This window comes from Amphiura filiformis, chromosome 7 (assembly GCF_039555335.1).
Source record: "Amphiura filiformis chromosome 7, Afil_fr2py, whole genome shotgun sequence".
Taxonomy (NCBI): Eukaryota; Metazoa; Echinodermata; class Ophiuroidea; order Amphilepidida; family Amphiuridae; genus Amphiura; species Amphiura filiformis.
Genome location: NC_092634.1, coordinates 44,983,843 through 45,009,212, shown reverse-complemented (window position 1 = coordinate 45,009,212; position 25,370 = coordinate 44,983,843). Strand labels below are relative to the sequence as shown.

Below are 25,370 nucleotides of genomic sequence, written 5' to 3'. Positions count from 1 at the left end.
CCATGTAATTCTGTTTGTTTGTTTGTTTGTTTTATTTCTTCTTTAACCTGATCTTATATCAAATGTGTTGGGCCACTTGACATTTTGAAAGGTGGGTGACCTGATTGACAGCCTCATCCCCAACTTTACCCTATCAAAATGCAGATTTTGGTATCAGGTGAAAGCTCATATTTTTCTCATTAACATATTGAAATTAGGCGTTCCAAATCGGTATATTAACGAAGAAATTGTCAAAAAACTGCCGAATTAGTCTCGAATATGGTATACCACATTTTTGACTAATTCAGCAGTTTTTTTATGATATCTTCGGAAATACACCGATTTGGAACTCTTAATTAAAGTATGTTAATGAGAAAAATAGGATCCTTCATTTGATATCAATTTATTACATGATCATAATAAAAACACTGTAGACTACCAGTTTTACACTGTATTAAATGTCAGTAATTCCATGAAGAATTAGTCACATTTACAATGAACATTTACATGATCTTTTTGCATGAATGCTTGAAAGGGACAACAGTTTATGTTATACATAAGTTTTAAAGAATTTGATTTTCCAAATATACCATTTTTTACCCTGATGTGGCAGGGACGTCAGGGCACTTTCATTGGGTGCAGCCTCAAATCGCTAGTGTTTGCTCGAAATGCTGGCATACATACACACGTATGTAAAGACACCACATACTTGCGCGACCGAAACAGCTACCTAATTACGCTAACGTCACTGAAAAATTAGGGTGAAAAAATGGTATAGTGTTAGGTTTTAATGTTCAAATTAGGGATGGATGGCAACCACTTTTTGTTTCTCTGGTAATATGATAGTCATTTTACACATGACTTTCTTGCATTAACTAACAAAATAATGTGACCTCAAAAGGCTCAGTAAATTTTGATTTTGTTCATTCTCTTACAAGCTAGACTTCATACTGTATCCAATTATGTGAACATCAATACTTGAGTGATTAGTGTATCTTGTCAACTCTACATATTTATATTCTTTCTATAGGTGTAACAAGCATTTTACCAGAGGATCTGGACTTCCCAAGTACTATGACAGATATGAGTCATGGCACATGGATGCTCAGGTAGGCTAACTCAAGAGACATTGCCAAGGGGGTTTAGTTTAGACTAACGCTTTCCGTTTTCTAAAAGGCAAATTCCGTTTTGTGAATTGCAATACCAGTTTCCAACAGTTTTCAAATTGCAAAATTGCACCAACTCAACATAGACAGACCATTATTGTTAGCATGAAATTGGAGTGTTTAAGGTCATGCAAAGCTTAAAATGACATTAATTAGTCTGACAAAGCTTCTCCAAGAAGTTATGACATAAACTGGTTTTCCACTAAAACACTGAATTCCATTTTCTTTACTGGTAAAACGGAAAACTTTGGTCTCTAGTTTAGTTCAAACCCTGTTGACATGCCTTGTGGTTTTTAAGATTGGTAATTTAAGATAAAAATCTTTTATTGTGGCACTTGTTTATCTTGAATGAAGGTTTGAAAACCAACCTTCTCTGTGTGGGTACATTATTTGAATTTCTATGCAAATTTACTTGTAGATGCATTCATCTTTTTCAAAATCATACAAATAAAAAAGGTTGGGGTAAGGCGATGAAAAAAAACCTGGTTTGCCGACCCAGATGTTATGTTTTTGGAGACTTTTTTTACTTTTTGCTAAAATCATGTAAAATCAGTCATTTTTGGGCCAAAATTTATTATTGTTGACTGAAAATTGTCTAACAAAATTTTGATGATATTGTATTGTCATTGTAGCCTCCAGAAAAAAAAAGAAAAAAGAATCCTGACCGACCGACCGACCAACCCTACCGTTTTGGGTTCTTTTTTTTTGTTGCCTTATACTAAAAATGTGTATTAAAAAGTGTGCATGTTTTCTCTCATTCCAGTGGAGCAGCTATTATGAAAGATGGTATCACAGTCAACAATAATTATAAGCTTGACCTTGACACTCTAGGAGAGGGTTCTAGGATCGGCATGGTGAGAACACAGGAGGGGAAGCTGCACTTCTTTCTTGATGGTATCGATCAGGGAATAGCGTGTGAAAATGTCCCACAAGGTAAGTCAACCAGGGATGCATATTGAAGTGTCATAATCACAGAATTAGAGAAGGAGAACCGGAACTCCCTATTCCGCCACATACAGTGGCGCCGTCAGCTATTGGGAGAAAAATGGGGGTATTCGGGTCCTTGCAGATGGTGCTTGGAGACGAACGAAACAATTCTGTGTCTCATCTGAAGCGTCTTGGTACTCGCGTGCAGGTTGCATCAAGTGCGTCTCTCAAATGCGCCCATCATCCATGTTGCGCTTGCATGACAACTAATGCCTCGAGGCCATTCCGAGGGAAACCGAATAACCCCAATTTTTGCTCCATGCCTGTATCAAGATGGCGGTCGAGTTTTGGTTCTCCTTCTCTAATTCTGTTGTCATAACTTAGCTATGCCATCTCATACATGATGAGGGATGATTCAGGGTTGTGATTCTTCAGGATTTTTCCTGATTTCAGGATGTTTGTGGCCAAAATTTATCCAATTTTATTTTCTACTACTTTCAGGATATTTCACAAGCTTTGAATCACACCACTGGGATGTACAAAGACAAATAAAAATAATATACATTGTAACTTTTAAAGTGCTATGGATTTGTAGCAGGAAGCCCCATCTTTTAAGATTGGATTGGACAAGAGAAGGTTATGACCCTTTGTGTCTTAGCTAGACACAGCTCCAACAAAACCCGGAACAAGTCGTCAGGCATGTTTTTGAGTTATAGGCCTTTAAAGATGACATTCCCTTAAAAAAAAAATCAAATTTTTAAATTCTTAATTTCATGGTATTTGACCTTGGAACTAAGTGGAATTTCAAATCCTTGAAACAGTTGAACTATGATAATCGCTATTCAATCCTGTGTAAGCCAGGAAACTAATTAGCCCATTACTCATAATATCATTTACAAAATCTTGAAAAGTATTGATGCTACGAGTGGGTATCAAAATGTTTTAGAAATCGCCCAGAAGTGAAAGAGCTATATCAATGAAATTTTGTCAGTGCAATCACTGGTCCTTATGTACACTATGGTGCAAAAATGGTCTCATAAGTATGTTTACTTTTTTTTACGCTAGATGCTAATAACCTGCTGCCCCAGTTACTGCGCATAAACTGCAAGATTGAGAAAATTGAGGCAAGCAGCGTTATTAAGATCCTGCATTTGAAGGGTTGCAGTGCCTAGAAAATCGATGATGAAATGAAAGTTATCTTCGGTGGTGATTGTGATATTGTCACTGTTGCTTTTTGAAAAATGAATTTTTATTTCAATTTTCTCCATTTTGCTGGTTATGCGGTTACATAGGCAGGTACTGACATCTAGCGCCTGTAAAAAAAGTAAACATTCTTATGAGACCATTTTTGCATCATAGTGTACATACGGACCTGTGATTGCACTGACAAAATTTCATTGATATACCTATTTCACTTCTGGGCGATTTCTAAAACTTTTTGATACCCCCTCGTATGTATATAATTTTGGTATCATTTTAAAGCTTATTGTCCCATGCTGACATTTTTATTCATATCATGAAATGTCAAAAATGCGACTTGTTCCTGGTTTTGTCAGAACGAGTCACATATATGAGTGATATAAAACAAATTATTAATTGACTTTAATGGGTGTAATGGTAGAAATATAATCACTTGTTGAAAGATGGATTGTTCCATTTAACTCTCTGAGAACAATGCATCTTTCCCCTTGTGATTACATTTTAACAATTACACTCATAGACAGGCAATATTCATATACTGGCTCACCTGACTTGATCACATGCTATTTACTAATTTGTTGTGAGAACTGTAGCAGGTGGGATATGTGATGGAATTGAAATTTCCAGAACTTAAGCTTGATGGTTACTGATGGGTACACTTTACAAATAGTTTCATGTCAGTTTGGTGGTTCTATCTAGCATCTCAATCATAAAAAAAATTGATGAACCATCAAACCCCTCAGTACCTTCAACTTTTCATTCACCTCTATTTTGTGTTTATTTTCAGGCGTGTATGCAGTAATAGACCTGTATGGTCAATGCTCACAAGTAACCTTGAAACCAGCAGTAATCCATGACAATCACATATCTGCATTATCATTGCAAGATTCACTCAACTCAGTACTGACAGGTAAGTCTACTACAAGGTCAAAGGTTATAAGTCATGGTGACTACAAAGCTTGTGTGTGTAGAAAAGGTTGCTAAGAAAAAAAAGTTTGTTTCTCAGACTCCCACACGTAGCAAGATCAGTTTTGCCAAGTAGCCCATTTTGGGCTTTTTTTAACTTGTCAGAAAAAAAAATGAAAAATTTGAAGAAAAAATGTTTGCTAAGTCAAAGTATTGATCAACTCACCTGAATATGAAGAATGTGTGGTGGTGCTCTTTTAAAGTTTGCTGAAATGTGTTTGATAATTGAAGGAGTATTTCGTGATCCTAGCATTCTCTTTTTATGTTTTATGACATTTTTCAGTAGATTTCCACACAAAAAGCTTACTTCCAAAATTTCAGTTGATTCTGATTTTGCGTTTGCGAATTATGCATGATTATGTGTATTAAAACTTTTCCATAGGCCACTGTGTGTATTACAATATTTTTGCCAAAAACGAATTAATCTTCAAGAAATTTTGTACATTAACATTATGTAGCCAGAGCTTTCCTGAGGTATGAAAGTCAACTTTTTTTGAGAAAAGTGGGGGATGAGGCTGTGGATCACGAAATGCCCCTTTGATAAAAGTTGCTAAAATGTGTATCAATGATAATAAAATTTCCTAAAATGTGTATCGATGTTAAAGAAGTTTCAATTTAGTTAGTCTTAAATTCTTGTTTTTTCACAATGATGAAAAGCAATTTCATTGCATTAAAAATAACTTGTGTGAACTAACCCATCTTTTGCACTGGTTTATATTTGCAGTCGGAACCTTGAAGCACAAGTTCTACAATTCTGTGCATGGCTCTAATGTAACGTTAACAGAAGATCACTCATCAGCGAGTCGTAAGAAGAACTTTGATAATGGTTTACTATTTAGTGCTCATCCTATGAAGACAGGAGAGTTGTTTGAGGTGGGTATTGGTTGCTCTATTTGGAGAGCTTATTTCCAAACCGTGTTAAGTCCACAAACCCATGTTTCTGATTTATCTGTGCAATATTGCAATGGGAGGTATTATAAATGAATGCACCATTACAAAGCAAACAGTGGATGGATGCACAGTAACAATACTGTGTGAGGCTTTGTTTCCCAAATGAGAACAATAGTCTGCATATTGTTATACAGCATTGTTATGGTAAATACTAGCTTGCTGATGGTACAACTCATTGTTGCTAATGTCAAACTTGTCAAAGTAATTGTGATTGTGTCACACTAGTAAATGAGACACATGGGGTTGTGGACTTAACACGGTTTGGAAATAAGCTCTTCATTTGCAGAATTCCATTTATAAACACATACATATATCTAAAAGGAAAGGGATTTTATAATCATGTGGTACCCTTTTTAACCTTGCTTATGTTATTTTACAATATGTGATATCAATGTGATAATTCCCTATCAATGGCAGGACCGTGCCAATTATAAGAATGGTCTATAATTCACAAACAGTTAGCCTATGTAGCATTGGACCAGTTGAAATCTACCCACGCCTTAAGACATGACCTTAATCTTGCAAACAATGGTTGTAGATTTCAAATGGATTTACCCGTTTAGGTAACCCAATTTGAAATTCACATGCCCTGTGTGGAAGAATAAGGTCACATCTTCCATAGGGGGTATGACTGTCAATTTGAATAGTCCATTGGAGCAAAAGCTATGCATTGATTTTAAAATTAGAAAAAACCCAGATTCAGCAGGCCCATTTTGGTTGGTTACTGCTCTAAGACTTATCTTAGTACTTTTGTCAAACTAGGGACTAATTCTTAGGTATAACCTCCCCTTAAGGGATCTAGAATGAGTGTTTATATGCGTTTCGACAGAATTTTTTTGGGACATGAGAGCACCTCAAGTATCGAATTGCATTCGAATCTGAAGCATGTCTTTCTGATATCAAATAATTTTCATTTTTGAAATTCACGATATAATACAAATTTTATGACAAATTATTAAAATTTGATATTTTTCAAATTTTTGATATATAACAGTCCTCGAAATAAATTTTATAAATCTAATGATATATTCTTAAAGTGTAAGTAGCTGGGAGGAAAAGCCGACGATCAATTGAAAATTTTGACATTTTATATTGAAGATATGGATTTTTTTCCATAATTTTTTTTTTGGTGTTTTGGGAAAAAAATCCATATATTCAATACAAAAAGGTCAAAATTTTCAATTGATCGTCGGCTTTTCATCCCACCTACATACACTTTAAGTATAAATCATCAGATTTATAAAGTTTACTTCAAGTACTGTTAAATATCAAAAATATCAATTTTAATGATTTGCCATAAAATGTGTATTACATTGCTAATTTCAAAAATCAAAATTATTTGATATCAGAAGGACATTCTTCGTATTCAGAATGCAATTCGATATGTCTGATGTGCTCTAATGTCCCACAATAAATACTGTCCAAAGGTTCATACCCCACCCCTTAATAAAGTATGTTGAGTTACAAGCTTATTTTTTCAGCAAAATTCAGTGTTATAATTATGTATTTAGCATGGTTTCCAATGAGATACCTGTAGCAATATCTTGTGCGATAACTAATAATACAAGTCTGTTGATACTATTGACAAATGGGTGAAGAACTTCTTTTTTATATCTTTATATTTATTTGCATTACAGATCCAGGTTGACAAAGTGTGCCGAGCATGGTCTGGGTCATTATGCATAGGGCTGACAACCTTTAATCCATTGGAGTTAGGTGAGAGCCAGTGTCTGCCTAGCTCAGCAACAGCACTGGAGAAAAAGACCTGGTTGATGATGGGACCAGAGATCAGGATTAGCGGACAGACAAAGAGGGAAAACTTTGCACCTACACTAGAAAGATTACAAGTAAGTTGGGGTTTTCAGATAAACAAGGGAGCCTTGACATGGCGGAGGTATGGTTTGGCAGAATTATATCATCTTTAAAATATTCAAACACTCAATGACTAAAGCATTTTGGGAGTCCTTAAAATGACACTCTAGTCTTGAAAGAGTGATGAGATCTTTGATTGATTGATATTTTATTTTATTGCCAATTCGTGGCCCGTAGGCCAAATTACATACAATAAATTACAATATAAAAATACACATAAGAACAATTAGAATTAAATATTTAGGCAGGCATTGCACAAGATATAAAACACACAAAAATATACAATTTGAATTAACATTTAGAAAATTGATTATAAAAGTCTCTAAAATCATATTATGAAATATCACACTTTTTAAACATGTATAAAATGACATTGCAAGTATAGTGTATGCAGAACAATTCTGGGTGGCAAAAACACAAACTATTTATTAAGGAGATCAACGAAAAATGGAAGAGGACTATTTCTAAAATTGTTAGTCCTAGTCCTAAACTGAGATAAATTGCTGCAATTACGGTAGGAGGGATAAGAGAACTTGTACGATTTGTTTTGGTAAGCCCTTCGGCGAACCTAAGACAGTGCTCCTCCCTCCTATCAGAGAGGGTGTCAAACTTGCAAACTTTGCAGACTTTTGTTCGAATAGAGAGAAAGCTGTTTGGCAAACCTTTAACAGTGACCCTCCCTCCTTATTGTATCAGCCAGAGAGTTAGATGCAAAGATGAGCATCATATTAACTGGTGTACATATTTTGCAAGCTTTTTGCAGCTACCCCAAAGCATTTGATTGAGATGTAGCAAAAGAGGAATGCCTAACTACAGCAGCAAATTCAAGTAATGGTCTAACATATCATTTGTTAACTGTACCGTACATAATTCGCTGATGTAAAAATCAAAACCACTTGAAATTATCACTCAAGCCTTCATTTGTGGAGCAATTTTACTGCATTTTGGGGTTTATTATTTGAGAAATCCTGACAAAGATTATATTTCTAAGCACAAAATGAATAACAAAATTTCTTAAAGAATTTTTTCTTTACAAGCAAGTTTTTATAAGCAATATGAAATCGATAAATGCTGTGAAAATCAGTCTATAATATCTAACCTAACCTGCACTGATTTGGCATTTAATATTTGTGATTTGAACTGATCCTTATATAAAAAAAATGCATTTTGCAATTTGGTATTCAGGCCACCTATGGGAAATAAAGTTTTTTATGCCTAATACAATGTTTTCTTGTTTGTCGTATTCAGGAAGGACAAAGAGTTGGTGTAAAGCGGTGTTCAGACAGTACAATGCATGTGTATTTAGAAGGTGAAGACAAAGGCATAGCATGTACTGATGTCCCTAAGGTAAGATATCCAGCAATTCATTTAAATGGTCTAGTCCAGTTGAAAACCATACACCGTCTATGGAAGATATGACCTTAATCTTCCATACAGGTAGTGTGAATTTCAAATGGGGTTACCTGAATGGGTGACTCCATTTAAAATCTGCACCCCCTGTGTGGGAGATTAGGATGATGTCTTCCATATGGAGTATATGAATTTCAACTGGAATCAAACGGGATCTGATCTAGTCACAATTAAAAATTCAAAGTCGGCAATAATAATATTAATAAAAAGAGCGAAAACACAAACAAAAACAGTAAAACACAAGAAAATGGATATGTAAGTGCATAACAAAATATGCCAGGTCTTAGAGAAAAAATGTATCTTTTTTGGTTTTGCTGGAGAAGAAAAAGGGAATTCTGGCGAAAGCCTAATAATTTGCATCTGTGTATGTAGGACAGGAAATGAATCGTTTTGTCATCTGCTATGACAGTTGCAGAGAGAGATTCCTTCACATGTGTTATCCAATTGTGCATGTGTGAATTTACAATTGTTCATTAATTAAATTTTCTTTCTACTAAATGGGTGGGGATTATTAATGTGATTGTTACAAACTGGCTACTAAACCAATCAACTATAAATTTCTTTACAGGGCTGCTATGCTGTTGTAGATCTTTACGGTGTTGTAGAAAAAGTCAGTATTACAAGCACGTCATCGTTATCTAATGTAGAACCGGTGAGGGCGCCATCTGTATCTTCCAGTAGTGAGTCAGATTCAGAAAAGGAGGTAGGTACCGACTTGTTATGAGGAAAGTTCAGCATTAGCCTTTACGAGATATGGCGGACACAATAGGATGGTGCTGCACGAAGTGGGTAAAGTCTTTTGAATTTGCTGGGTTTTACCCAACTTGAAGACTGCCCTCCTTTTGTGTACACCATACTTCTATAAGGCTAATTGAGTTGAAATATTCTTCAATAGGTAGTTAAGCTTTGTTAAATATCAGACGGGATAAGAGTATATAAATATTAACCATCTGTAATGTCATGGTTGAAATAATAATGAGGTGAAAGATGTTCCATTTTATAACTGGTTGGGACAAAACTTTCCATTTCAGAACTGGTTGGGACAAAACATCATTCTCCGAGTGTTTCTGCAATTACCCAAATTTAAGACTTAATGGTTGTTTTATGTCACTCATTCATAAATCTATTATTGTATTAAAGGCCCATTCAGTGATTTGCTCATCCGGATGATCGTAAATCATAAAAATTCAGATTTTGGTACCTTTGTCATTGTCATAAAATTGTTAACATAGCCTGCTTGTGGTTCAGCCGAAAGCTGTGTATTTAAGACAAAAATAAGGAATTTACATGAATCTGTAATTGATATGGGCAATTCCATGTTAAAATGACATTTTTTCAAAAATATGAACTTTGCAATTGGCAATGATTGATGATATATTTTGATTATACACCCTTTAAAGTTAACAAAAAATAAATTTTCAAATGAATATCAGCTGCAGTATTTTTTTTTCATTGATTTGAAGGATTTAATGTATTTTCCTACATCTTGTTAATAGCAGATAGTCAAAAGTAATTAATTTTTTTTCTCATTAATATATGGAACAAAAACAATTCTTTTTTTGTGATAGTGTTGTTTGATACATAATTTGTCAAAATAAAAATAAAAAATTAGGAAGCTGTGTTGGTAATGGTCAGGATGGCACGGCAAGTTGTATAATGTTAAGCATGTAACGCGAGTCACAAAAAGAACAACTTTTTAATGCAGTAAAAAATCTAAAGGGTTATAATTGTGCCCTTTCATTTTCCTCCTGGTTTGGGTCATAACTCATAATTATTTCATAAGGTTTTTGGTTTGCTACAATTGTACCACCAGAGACAGACTATTCAAAATGGTAACGCTGAGTCACAATGTAACGCGAGTCACGATATTGTAACGCGAGTCACACATATTATACAGCTCTCTATACAGTAGGGCTAGAAAATAATCCATAAATAATCACTCAAACTTCTCCCTCCCACTTTTACCCTCCCCATGACTCATAATTATTGTACATCACTTAACAAATTGCAGGACTGGAAATTGTTTTTGTCCCCATCTGTGAATTCAAATTTACAATTTGACTTTCCATTATAAACACCCATTATAAACACCCACTGCCACCATTCCACCCCAGTTTCTCCACCTAACCCCAGAACAGAAGGTCATGTTTAAAGTTGAATTCCACAATATAAATTAAATAGAGCATGTTTAGAGCTTTCAAATTGGGCTGTGTTATCAAATAGTGAGTGTAACAGTCACGTAACGTAAGGCGAGTCACACACTAAGTTGGCCATTTTAAAAATACCAAACTCAAATGTACTCAATGTTTGCTTCTGTAGTATAGCTGCAGTAAAAGGTAAACTGTGTGCAGCTTCTTGTTTGAGGAGAAATATTGAAAAAGTAAAAGCTCAATTTAGAAGGGGTAATTTTAGTAACAAAAGTCACAACCACATTTTTGCCAATAAATGTTACATCGTTACATAGAGTTATTCACAAATTACAAGTTTACATGATTTGATACATGTAAAGAGAAGATGAATAAATCAAGTCTGAGGAACGTGTTCCACATTGATCAGCGACAGCCTTTTATATTTTGCTACTAGGGGCTCTGCAATAAGCTGACCTCCCCTCTCAGCCTGCCATCAATTGCTTGATCCTCTTCTCAGCCTGCCAAAAAATCCTTACCCCTCTTTGCACATAAATATGGAAAATTTTTAGGATCCCATTTTGCAAACCTTAAATGGTCTATATCAATTTTACATGTATACACCAGGTACAACAAGAAACTCATCAGTTATAGTCACCCTTGCTGTTCAACAACTTGATGATTTTGCATTATTCTGAAATATACATTTTGTTAGTTGGATTTTGCTTTCTCGTTTGACATCCTGTTCATGAAAATCGAGCAAAAATTGACCAAGATATGTGCCTCCAAACCCCAAAATCGAAAGTTGCAATTTTAACAATTCAATTGTGCCTGTTACACTGTGTGCTTTATTAATCAGCCCGTGGTGCTTGTGTACAACACAACGATGCATCCCATTGAAAATCGTTGAAATTGCAACTTTTAATTTTGGGGTTTGAGAGTTTGGAGGCGTATGTCGTGGTCAATTCTTGTTCAATTTTTACGAACAGGGTGTCAAGTGAGAAAGCAAAGTCCAATTAACAAAATGTATATTTCAGAATAATCCAAAATGATCAGGTTGTTGAACAGCAAGGATGACTATAACTGACAAGTTTCTTTTTGTGCCTGGTTTATATGAATGTTTCCATACAGTTTTTCAATGCATTTTATGTAATAAATGTATATGAAAATTGTATTCTTATTCAAATTGCCAGTTTTTTTAAATTTCCATCATTAGCCCCCGAACCACCCCACCACACCACCCCACCACCCTACCCCAGAGGAGAGGGTCCTTTTTAATGCTGAATTACAGTATTTTTATAGTGCTAAAGTAAAACTGACCACAATGGAAATGAAAGTGAGCGTGTTTAAAGCTTTCAAAGTGGGACCATGTAATCAAAATAGTGAGCGTAACGCGAGTCACGTAACGCGAGTCACGCACCAATTTAGCTAAAGTTGGCCATTTTAAAAATACCAATCTCAAATATACTTGGTGTTTGTTTCTGTAATACAGCTGAGATATAAGGTAATTGCTTAGTGGTATAAACTTTTGTCTGCAGCTGTTTGTTTGAGGAGAAATATTAAACAAGTAAAAGCCTAATTTTGAAGGTGTAATTTTTCAGAACGCGAGTCACAATCACATTTTTTTGCTATAAATGTTTCATCTAGTTATTTACAAAATTAAAGTTTACGTGATTTGATACATTGGGTCAGTAAGTACATGTGGAGAGAAGATGAATAAACCAACTCCTTGTTCAATTGTATTTATATGACATTGAATGTGCTGATTTTATCAAAAATGTAACGCGAGTAACATGGAATTGCCCATATACTGACAGTATAAATTAGCTACATGTATTTGAATGGGGCTTCAACTTTGACAATAATGCTCTTTTCTTCGTTTTTTGCCAAATTTTTCATTTCAAAAATACCAAATGACAATTTGAATGACTTACCCTTCACTTCTAAGCAATTTATAATCAATTTTAATTTGTTTACACTTTTGCTGGGATCACTGAAAGGGTCTTTAATATACCAAATTAATTCTCTTTGTCAATACAACACCACATTATATTGTGACCTATTTTATAGTTTTCCAGTAATTCGTCCATAAAGAAATTAGTTGTCTATTAAGGGGTAACATTCACAAAAAATGAACTCTGCAACACACTTAAGTAAGAAACAAAATGATGGGTATGGAAAATGTTCTAATTGTAAATGTTGATAACAGCACAAGTAATCTTCTTTTATTGATATATATTTTGTTTTGTTTACCTTTTCAGGATGAATCCACTTGTTCTGATTCGCCGTCAACATTTCAATTTCATATCAACCATGGTAAAAATATCAAGCTGACGGAGAATAAGCTGACTGCAGAGCGGACTGCTAGCTACAATCAGGCCATGGTTGTGAGCAATAGACCTGTGCCAAGAAATACACTATTTGAAGTAAGTTGGAAAATATGGGTCTGTCTGTCATGTAAACCTGCACAAACAATATTAGCTTATTGTCAAGACTTCTTTGAGGGATTAGTATACAAATATTGAATGTTTATGAGTTCAATGGTAAGAATATTTTCATGAGGTGAAATATGGACTGTTCCATTCAACAAGGCTTTGCCAAATTGAATGGAACAGTTCATGTTTCACTGAATGAAAATATTCTTTCCATTGAACAAAAAAAACACCATTCAATATTTGTTTTATATAATTCATATAAAATCCTTTATCTTCTACTTAATTTTATAAATCACCAGGAAAACAATATAAATTACCAAAATATGTACAAAATTACAAAAACACTATTTATTTTAGAAGCGACACACAGCTATAATTGGCTGGTCGAGGTGGTCACCATTTGCGATATATCACCGAGGTGGTCACCATTTGCGATATATACAGCCATGGTAGCTGCACGCCAGTGCAATGAAATTGGACTATTGCACTGTCATGGAGTGCAATAGTCTTTTTCTTTAAATAGCAAAAATATTCAATAGTAATTGACCAATCATATGATAAGAATATTTGTATGAGTTCTATAAACAGCTTTATTCTGCTGTGCAGTGCCTGTCTTCATACTAGGGTAACTCTGAGAAGGCTTAATACAAGTAAATAATATATTTTCATTGTTTGATCATTTTGGGAGTTTGAATTGACTACCTTACAGATCACACCTTTGAGATATTGGTATGCCTTTGTTAACAGAGTTGAGCATTCAGTCATGATTGCATGTAACCATGTGGTAACTACGTCACACTCAGGACCACTATTTGAGCTTTGCTGCCACAGATTGTAAACTTTTTTCTTTTTCTTTATATTTATCCTTTCAGATAAGAGTAGATAAGCTGAATGGTGACTGGACATCGTCACTCAAAGTAGGCGTTGTAGGCCTATCACCAGAGAGACTCAACTTCCCTGCTACGGCTAGTGCTGTCAAGAAATTGGGCTGGATTGTACAGGGTGATGCTGTATTTCATAACACACACAAGGTATGTATTATGGGAAGTAATAAATGGACTACCGTAAAAACTCGATAGTTAGCATATGTGCTTACTATCAAGCACTTTTAAAACATGCAAACATGAAGAGCCCCTGAAAATGTGTGTCTCAACCCCATTAGCTCAGTTGGTGAAGCGTCAGACTTTGGTACAATTTCATGTTTTCAAAAGCGCTTGATAGTAAGCACATATGCTAACTATCGAGTTTTTACGGTATTCCAGTTGAAATCCATACACCCCTTATGGAAGACATGACCTTAATCTTCCTCACTGAGAGTGTGAATTTGCTTATAAGCCCTTTAGCAATTTTGAAAATCTCGGACTGCACATGAACTGCATATCAACATCTGTGTCTTTTTGAGAAATGACAATGAGTGTGATGAAACATGCCTGAAAGTGATTTCCTCTCGATATTTCTTCATTGTTTTCATACTATCAGTTTCTAGTTAGTTCATCAATACTTTTGTTGTCTTAATGCAAGTGTTCTGAAGGCACAGAGACCAAAAAATATGCAAAACACATGTAGGAAGTGTTTCTTACAAAGTGCAGAGTTCACCCTCTTTGAAATACTATGGCATTGGCATTTTGGCAAGTCCTCAATGTTTATCTCCCAAGCAAGGAATCTCGCCCTTGCCATGATGCGCAACCAAAATTGCAAAAGGGCTTATTAGGGGAGGGTGCTAATTAGGTCAAATATGATACTTGTTTTGAGAGCAATTTGCTTTTTTGTGTGTTGTAGTTTGATGTTTAAAATTTGTCCTGCTTTTATTTTGTATAGGTGAGAGGTAACCTTGGTGTGAGCTTAGATCAACTCAATGAAGGCAGCACTGTTGGTATGAGAATAGAAGGTGATGGTTTACGTCTGTTTGTAGATAAGAAGGATTATGGCATTATAGCACAGGAACTACCACAGACGTGTTATGCTGTGGTGGACTTATATGGGCAGTGTGAACAGGTAAGTGGAGTTTGGTTATAAAGATGGATATTGTGTGTTTGACTGTGTGTGGCTGCCTCACTTGTATGTTATTGTAGAGCCATTATCTTCCAGTCTTGTGAATTGATGTAGACAGTTGAAAGCAGTGAGAGAGAAGTTAAAGACAAGCACAACAATTGTAACACGATCTGATCCAATCAGACCAAAGTCAAACAATAAACCAGAGATAAAGGCACAAATAAAGAGCAAGAAACTGGATATATAAAAAGTTAATAACTTCGGTACTGTTCAAGATAGTAATGGTATTAATTTGATTTTCAAATTGTTTTACTTTAATCATTAAAAACTTTAATTAGTGTTGTTCAGGTATCTTTTTTAAGTGTATTGATAATGGAGGAATCAAGAAATGTTGTACTGTTCATCAAAAATATTCAAAAAGAGAAACCAGGATTAGTTCGTTCTGAAAATTGTTTAAATATGTTGCAAATGTCAAAATATGTCATTTTGTGTGCAAATCACTACAGAATACTAAAATTAATTATGTACATGAAAATTTGAAAATCTTGACAATGCTGCAAATATGTGAGAAATTTAGTTTGGCAGCTCTGAAATATAGTCTAATAATTTTGAAAAGACTAAAAATTTGAACCACATGTTGTGATTATCTTTCAGACAAGCTGTCAAAATGTGGGCGTTTGGGATGGTTCCAGCAAAAAACAACAAGTTTCTTAAACCTAAATGGGCTATTCCAATTGATATCCATACACCCTCTGTGGAAGACATGTTCTTAATCTTTAGAGTTTGAATTCCATTTGAAATTCACACTCCCTATGTGGAATAATAAGGATTGAAGATTAAGGTCATGTCTTCCATAGGGGGTGTATGGTTCTCAACTGGAATAGCCCAATGCGGGTATTTGGGATGGTTCCATCAAAGAAAATCTAGTTTCATTAATTAATAAATCATTAATTATTACCTTCAAATTCATTTATTACAGGTAACTCTCATCAATGCAGAGCTGGAGCCTCTTGCACAAGGTGGTAGTATTGATGAAGGAGAAAGGGAAAAGGCATCACTAGAAAATGGTGAGATTATTTCAGAAATCAATTCTATAGTCACTGCTGAATATGGTCATCATGCCACATCCAGATAATGCTATGTTTGCTGGCATTAGGCTTCAATATAAGTTTGGACTTATTTTCTCAAAATATCAAGAGCTATTTCAACAATCACAGAACCAATACCAAGCTTGTTTGTACTCATTGTAATACTGCTTTCATACTGATTAACATGGTCATGTAAATATAAATTCTCAAATATTTGAATTTTGCAAGAAAATTTGGAAATTTTGATCAGTCGACACCGTCCTGTGTGTGGATTTTAACTAAAATGCCCAATTGTTGTGCCTAAGCTATAGGCTAAATGACAAGCAAATGATAATTTGTATGATTGTTTTAATTTTCAGATTTGAAGGAGAACTCACCATTGTCAGAAAACAATCCAAGTCCAGGCTGTGTGAATTGTGAATACTATGACCAATGTCTAAGAGTCAAAGCTAGCCTAGGTCTACCAGGTAAGTTTTGTTTTGAGAGGTAGAAATAGAAATAAAGTAAAATTTAAAGTTTTATTTAGTGGCTTGAGCTTTTGATCTTAGTAGAATCTTTATCAAAGTCAATTTCACAATAATAAGTAACAAATCAAAAGACTGTTTTGTCCAAACATTCAACAAGATTTAAACTACTACAAGATTGCTATTGGAGCCGCCTGCACAGGTACACTGTTGACATGGTACTTACTTGGCTGGTACTGTGCAGAACCAAGGGAGTACCAGTGCAGTACCACTGCTGTTCGTACTTAATGTGCACCAGTTGGGTACCTTGGTGACGGTGTACCTGTGCAGGCGGCCACAATAAGAATCTTGTTGTGTCGTTTTACCCTCGCTTATTATAGATATATGTAAATAAAGTTTTCAGTGTCAAAATAGTCACTTTTTGCCTACATTTCAAAATTTAAGACATCTTTACCAAAACATGCTCCTTATTTACTGATTTTGGTTGTACTTGCACTGCCAATAGTTTGCAAGAGATTCTATTTAATGGCCACTATATAATGAAAAAACAGTCAGTTTTTGATGAAATATGGCCTGATGACCCGAAATGACCCTTGTAAATTTAACCAGGGACCGTGTATAAAGGGACTGGAAACGGGATTATTGATAGCTATTGTCAAGCTATTGTTATCAGATTATCTTTCACGACCTTCGTTTGTATGCGAGTTGCGCCGAGGGTGCGATGTTTGAATTTTATTATTTACTCATGTTGCTCTACAAAATATCAAAAACACATCAAAGTATTCCAATATCTTTTTAAGTTATGACAAATTGTGTAAAATGTCTATCCTTTGTCGAAAATAATTTCTGTGTAGCATCGAGAATCATTTACATAGGATTTTAGAGACAAAATGTGATAACTTTGTGGAGATACAGAATGCTAGAACAAACAAAATTATATTTTTTCTGGAATGTGTACACCGTACGCTTGGTATTCCTACTGATTTTGATACTGAAGATGTTCTTTGAAGATTTATGTTGGCATTTCTAGAGTCTGTCATTATACTAGCAAACATGTAGGCTCCTTTCGCAATGTACAAGACAAGCCAAGCGCAGTGTTGTAACTGTGCTTGGATTCGTACTAGGGTCTATTGATCAACGTATTATTCATGCTTGCTCAACTGAGGATAATTTGTAAACCAGCAACTCGCATGGTACAATGGATGGAAGGCATTTCCAGTCCCTCCATACAAGGTCCCTGATTTATCCCAGAATATGTCATCTTCGATGCTCACATTATTACACAGTGTGGGGAGTCACCTTTAAATTGAGAAAGTTAGCTTTGCTTGAAATGAGACAAATGTGCCAAATGACTTATTTCGGTACATTTCATATATCATCAATCAATTCTTTTCACTCACTTATTACATTCCAGATGGTTACTTTGACACCAATAGTAAATACAACAAATGCTACTGCGACAAATGTTGTAAAGTTAGAGGCGAAGACATGCACGGTGCTGCAGGCACAGATGGCGGACGTGTGTATACCAAACCGTTTGGCTGGTGCAAGTACGCATTGAGGACGCCACCAAGGGCAGAGGAGCTCAATATATTTGAGCAATGGAATGTAGCATATCATGGAACAGTTGTCAGTGCTGTTAGACCCATCCTAGACAGTGGCATGCTCATGCTTCCAGGTAAGGCCAATGATTAAAAAGTCTTTGTGCTTGAAGTTTTTAAAATCCAATGTGGAATGCGGGTCCCCCCCCCCTCTCTTTTTCTCCAGCGTGACTCATACTCATGAGGAAAAATAAGCTTGAGATGCTTGACACTTTCAGTTTCAGATTCAGATTCATTTATTTGGTTTCATCTTAAACATAGAAATTCAAAAAATATACATAATAATAATAATGATAATAATAATAGGAGCTTTCAAAGTTTCAGACTTTACATACCTGTTTTTAGACTTTTTTTCCTAAGGTCACTCACACCCCTGCATACTATTCCCCCAAGTAATGGATGAAAGACTAAGCAGAGGTCCCTGTTCTTGCACTCCATTTATTCGTAGTTATGTATGCGTGTCCACAATCTTACAAAATGCAGAAATGAAAACACAATTTGTATAAGATATTCCCAAGACAAGACCCGTCTCAGGGTTCCATTCAATCTTTGCGTCATTGGTGATAGTTTTCTTTCTTAGGACCCAAACTTTGGAATGTTCTCCCCATTTTTATTCTTAATGCATCCAATGTTCAGTACTTCAAGAAAATGCTTAAAACGTATTTGTTACCAAAGGAGTACTATTTTTCTTGAAAATTATTTGTCTGATTTTATAATGGTATGTATATTGTTTACAATGCCCTTTCAAAAATATTGATGTTATTTTGTATATTTTTAAAGCTCTTTTGAAATAATTATTGTTTATTTTATGCATTTCATTTTCTCGCTTTTAACATGTTTGTGTATTATATTTTCAATTGTGTAATGATGTTTTTAATATTGTAAGGCGCTTTGGCCTTTATTGAAAAGGCGCCTTATAAATGTTTTTTAATAATAATAATAAAAATAACACAAGAGGAAAATTTTTGGAAAATTGGTATATGGATTGGTCCACTTTTAAATTCTCAGCAGCACATCCCTACCCAAACCAAAGTTAGAGTACTCCCTGGGTTATGGCAGTGTGATTTGGATGGATCCTTCATGTAATTCTACACAATGTTTGACTAGTGTCAAGACTTTGTTGAGGGCTTATACAGCTTACGGAAGGTAGCTGTACAATCCGTCAATGAAATCTTGACAGAGTATGAATTTCATGAAGAAAGAACCATAATTGGTGTGTCAGTCAGTGTATCCACTAAACAAGGTTTATATTTCAGATTCAGATTAAATTTATTTCAATTTGTGGCCCGGAGGCCAAATTACATGAAATATTACAATAATAATGACATAAAAAACATAAAAATTAACATTGAAAAACACAATAAGATTATTAAAAGAAATTAATTGCACTTACTGAAGCAGATATTAAATTTACAAAGTATTATAAGCAGGAGCTGTGGTTTGCTGATGGTTGCCAAGTTTTGGCTCCGGGTGTGTCCAATGTTTTATGCTACAAACTATAGGCCAGGAGCCATCTTTGGGACCAGGAGCTCAATTTAAGTTCCTGGTCCAGGCATACTTAATATAAGGCTTGTCCACCGAGCATTATTAAGTTTACACTTTTATTTAAAATTTGGTCTTATAATATGTTCATATTATGAACACTTTACCTGCAGTTATTGCAAACAAACTTGGTGAAATTGACCAAGTTGTGGGTAACTTCCTTGAGAAAAAATTGCATGAGCTGCTACATCACCTTACCCTCGTATGAAGAATGTGAACAGTGGCAGATATTTGTAGTTGTAACTTTGCTTTACTGGTATTCTCAGATAATCATTGTTTTATTTTCTGACTTCCTACACCACACAGGTGATGTAACATTAGGTGGTATATCCCTACGAGAACGTAAGGGTCACTTCAACGAGCACTTTAAACCCCAAAACTTCAACACCAAACAGATCTTTGTGTCACCTTCTATGAAGTACTCTAGTCATGCAGCTTACGCGAAACCTGCATCGTAAGTAGACAACATGTATGATATTCTCTGCGCTGATAATTTACCATATGTGACCCCTCAGCACAACTGAGCCCGGATGTCGCCAGTGCCACTATTGAGATATGCTCCATTGAACTTAACAATAAACAATAGGAAACAAAGGATTTATTGACTGTTTTATTGATTTTCACTACTTAAATATCAAGTACTATAGACATGATATACATCATTTTAAAGCTAATTTCAAGCAGAATATTTTGGTTGAATATCTCAAAAATGATGATTGGCGACTTCAGGGCTCAGTTGTGCCGAGGGGTCACATATGTGACATAGAACAAAGTAGGAACTTTTGAAAATTGAGTTCTTACCATAACTAACTTGCTCAGTACATAAGCTTACTGATGTTAAAATCGCTACGTTCCTGGCATACTTGGTTGCAAACTTATGACCATTTCGATTTGTCCATTTTCTCATGTTTTTTACTGTTTTTGTTCTTCTTGCCTATCGTAATTTCATTATTGCCAACTGTGGGCTGATTGGATCATAGTTTTGTGGTAATTTATAAGGGGTGTTTTCATGGTGCATAAGTCCAGACCCAGGTACAATTTGAGCAGGCCATTCTGTCTCCAAGGTGAAAAAGAACTTGCAAATAACCATACAAACACATTGTGAAATTACTGAAATACAACAACAACGCAGTTCAATTGCAAAGAATCAAAAGCCCCGATGTGCACAATATTTTCAAATGCCACCTGTATGAATGCCCTGCAGGGTGAATATGTGCGCAGTATGAATCTGTATTGTATTGTATGTATGAAAAGCACAGAAAAATGTGTTTTAGTCAGTACAAGAGAAAATGAAAAATTATCAAATTAACATTAACAAATTGCATGCTTTGATCAGCTTGTAATTGACGGGTCTCATAACATCGTGGATTGATGTAGAATATTGTACAAACACATTGTTTGTCCGGCACGCTTTCTACAGCGAGGGGGTTTGGAATTCCGAAAATCGGTAAAAATGGTGGGGGTTAAAATTTTGCTATATAAAGAGTGGGTTTCTAAAAAGCGTGGGAGCAATATATGAAGCGTGTGGGTAAAGCTACCAATTGGAAAAAAAATTATAATAAAGTAATATGATGATCTTTTCGAAAACATTCATATTTTATTTGTAAATTTTGAATAAATGCTGATGTTTTCAACTCTTAAACATCACCCATAGCAGAATCGACGAGCCATGAATTTTATGAATGGCGATGATTTAATAGTCAGTCTCTACACAGCTGCTTTGGCCCATTCGCTCCACACTAGAAGTGGAGCCAGCGGAACCACAGCGGCTGTGTAGAGATGATGTATCGGAATCGATTCAGGATGTCAGCCATGTGCAGAAGTTCACACATGTTGTTGTCTTCCGAACGAAATGAAATTGATGATAAAAATGGCTTTGAAAAAAGCAACGCACAGTTCGTTCAGGGACCTTTTGGGGCGAGTAACTGTGCCAATATAATGTACTCTGAAATGGATAATTGCGGGTGCAGATTGAGAGAACCCGGAAGTGACTATGTTATTGCTGTAGCAAAGAAGCTTCTGAATTTGACAACTATAATGTCACAAAATCGTGGGGGGTTCAATTTCTGGTGAAAAGGGCGTATGGCTAAAACGCTTGGCAGAAAAATAAAAAGTTGGGGGTTTGACACCCTGACAAACAGTGAAACAGCTTGGCGCACCACCTACGCGATCCGCGCTTTGCGTATTGCTTGACTGACGCACCATTTTGTAAATTTATGCAGGCATAAGTTGGGACGTTATTGACGCGCACAGAACAAAAAAACAAATATTTCTCGCCTATTATAAGCTGATCATAGTAGAATACCAAAGTTTCAATGTGCTGTACAGCAGATAAGGCCAAGTAAAAAATAAAACATGTTTCACGTCCAGGTTTTTGAAAAAAAAGGAGGAAGAGGGGCTTTTTATTTTCTATTTTTATCGCAAAATTGGTGTAAATACCCATACTTAGAGCTGTTTTAGCGTATACAATATAATGCCTGGAATAAGGAGGAGGCCCTTTTTTATTTGTTGTTCTGAGAGTTACACCCCCTCTAATGATCACAAAACCTTCCTAAAATGTTTCTTATATCTTATCAAGGCTATATAAAGCATCCCAACTTCCTAGACATATTTTTTGAAAAGTTATTACTGAATTTCAAAAAATAAAAATATATTTGAGGAAACCTCAAAAAAGGAAGCGGGAGGGGACGTGAAACATGTTTATTTTTTTATTTGGCCTAACTGCAAACATCATGTACAAATGTGCTAGTATAAGTTTTTAAAATATATCATCGAAGATGTCATGCAATGTAAGTTGTTTTAATATGGTTCTGCTGAGAACATTTTGTTGTCAAACATGGGGACCTATATTATAGTTTAATGTTTTTTTTCTTATGTTTGATTTCCAATATACAGCATCACCTTACCTAATCAGCAGAAGAAAGTTCAAGTGAAAGTCGCTTTCCAAGTTCGTATCCGTCCTGGTTGCTACCAGATGGGAAAACAGACAATCCGTTCCGGTTCGCAAGCCAACCACCTCATAGATAGTCATATCGATAACAACGAGATAGAGTGGATGACGGAAGAGAGAGCCGCTATTGTACCAGTGGCGTTGCTAATCAAAATCGAAGGTGGTAGTCCGACATAGTTTCAGGAGTGTTTACAGAACAGCATTTTTTTACAACAGTATTACGATATTTGAACATGAAATAGTTTTTTATATGGTTTGTGAACGACAGGACGATATAGGATATTTATTTTGGAAAATACAATACAGCGCTGTCAGCCATTTGCAGATGCAAGATGGGTTGGACATTAATATGAGTCTGCCGAATTGAAAAAAGAAAAGGAAAAACATCTTTTTAAAGAATGTTGAACACCTTATGTAAGCAGATGATTTAAAGAATTCAACTTCTACACTATATTTTCTTTAATCATCTTATCTGCCACTACGTATGAATATCCATGTGTATACCTTTGTAAGCAATTTAAGCTCCCAATTACACAATGTGAGATGCAAATAATTACTGAGTATTTTATTTCTGTTCAAAGGATGTTAAAATATCTATGGTGTGTTTTTCCTGGACCTGTATGCTACATGTGTTGGCAATAAGAAGCTAGACGTAGCATTGCTGCTTGGCCAATCATGCATGTAACAAGTCTGGGGCCATTGGCTTATTTGCTTGAATTCACTGCAGGATATGAAAAAGGACAGACATAAACTTGACAATGTAAGTAATTTGTATTTGTGCTCAGTTTCTCTGCTATACCTATACCGTAAACATTCGCCTAATGGCGCTATGGGCTCACTTGACATAAGTGGAATTTCAAGCACAACCTAAAAGCGCCTCCTGTAAAATTCCCACCAGCAACTAAGGGCACAAAACTTAAATTCTTGTTGGGATTTCAGAGGAGGGAGTCTCTATTTGCACATGAAATTTACCACAAGGCAAAGGAGCCCAGATGCACCATTAGGCGAACGTTAACGGTATGTGACCGTCAACCACAGATAGGTTGTAATGTGGGTGTTTTCACATTTTGAGATATTGGACAGTCAAAAGCTTTACAATGATATATTACATGGCACTATTGCTTGTTTGCAAGGTAGTAAAAATCAGTAAAAGAGTTGAGAATCCTTTGTTTCTATTGTTGCTTGAGAGGTGCAATGGCCATATCTCAAAACATGCACAGCCGACGTTACAGCCCATTCATAGTGGTTGATGACATATTTGAATTTCATGTTCATACTCGCAGCAAGAATAACAAGTCATTTCAGAGCTACACAAAGACTATTAGTCATGCACTGTGTGTTTGTTAATTGTTCAATACAACATAAAAATTGTTCATTCATATATGTATCTAAACCTGAACACATTTATGTTGCATCAAAACTCTCCTTACCAAGTGACATTTTTGTACCAATCTTGCCTATTTAAAGTTATTATACATTGTGTGTGTGTCATAAACTATTAAAAGGCTTTCAAATAACCAAAGTCAGAGATGTGTCTCTGAGCTTTGCTATTTTTTCCTGCCAAGACAAGCTAAGTTCTGCCATTTTGTAATACATTGATCAAGAGTAAAAGGCAAGGGAGGTCCTTTCTGTTTCCTCGTCTCTTATCTTTCTTTGTCAACATCATTTCTTCTCTAAAAATCAAGTACATGTAATACGGTAACAAAGTTGTACATACATGTATTTGTTACTTTAAAGCTGGCATATTCAGGACATTTGCAGACCAGAACAACCTACAGTTCAATAAAATTCAGATTTTGTCATTTTTGGAACAAGTATAGGTGTGCTGCTGAAGTGTTCATATGTCAAATGTGAAAGCAATCTGATAGACTATATCGGATATCAAAATTAAGATAGAATTAAAGTACTTCCATACTTTTATCACATTCAGATTTATTCTCATCGTACGCCAAGGCTGCCAAATTTGGCATGTTGTGCTGGCAGTAGATGTCAAGTGTAGATTTTATACTGAGTTTCAGACTGGGTTTGTATAAATATTTTATGCAATAGACATGGTTTATTGTGATCAAATCGGCCGATATAAGAAGTTTGATTGGTTGATGGTACAGCTAGACAAATATTTTGCACAGAGAATCACTGAATAAGCCTTTAATTATCAAGGTATGCAGAAATGTTAGACAGTGCACGATCTGAGGTTAATGTTCTGAACCCAGGCTACTTTTTGTATGTTACAATGCATACAGCCTGAAGTACGGCCCTCTATAACAAAACGCGTACTGCACGGAATAAAGCGTCGTATCAACACGTCCGTCAATAGCCTCAAATTGAGCATGTTATGAGAAACGTTGCAGGAATATGATGTTAAGCTCCTTTTTTCAACCTAATGTATTTCGCTTGCCTGTTACTGTTGATCAGAGTATACTTGAATTTAGCTGACAAAAAGTGTGTATGATTTGTACTACTAATGAAATATATATGAAATGTATTAATATAATTGACTGTCTAATCCTAGTATTGACTCTATTAACATGGTGATGTCCACCGATAGATTTTAGGTATAGAAGGGTTCCCAGTTTTCGCATAGATTTCATGTAATCTGATGTTTAAAATAAGTGGCCTTATATAGATAGTTTACAGAAATCTCATTTACAAAATGAAAAAGTGGTAAGCTTTTGCTTGCTATTAATCATGATGATTTGTC

The 25,370-nt window shown here is 35.3% G+C and overlaps 1 protein-coding gene across 1 annotated transcript in view; it reads left to right on the top strand.

Annotated features, from left to right (window-relative positions):
- LOC140157220 (neuralized-like protein 4) overlaps positions 1–23,997 on the top strand; it is a 66,440-nt gene extending 42,443 nt beyond the window's left edge. The window contains 15 exon segments of the mRNA XM_072180337.1: positions 1,010–1,088; positions 1,909–2,078; positions 4,060–4,182; positions 4,963–5,111; positions 6,827–7,036; positions 8,310–8,408; positions 9,040–9,174; positions 12,859–13,023; positions 13,905–14,063; positions 14,851–15,027; positions 16,004–16,091; positions 16,472–16,579; positions 17,991–18,254; positions 20,026–20,173; positions 22,615–23,997. Of these exon segments, the coding sequence (XP_072036438.1) occupies positions 1,010–1,088; positions 1,909–2,078; positions 4,060–4,182; positions 4,963–5,111; positions 6,827–7,036; positions 8,310–8,408; positions 9,040–9,174; positions 12,859–13,023; positions 13,905–14,063; positions 14,851–15,027; positions 16,004–16,091; positions 16,472–16,579; positions 17,991–18,254; positions 20,026–20,173; positions 22,615–22,846 (2,306 nt within the window). The 3' untranslated portion in view covers positions 22,847–23,997.
- The last annotated feature ends 1,373 nt before the right edge of the window (positions 23,998–25,370 follow it).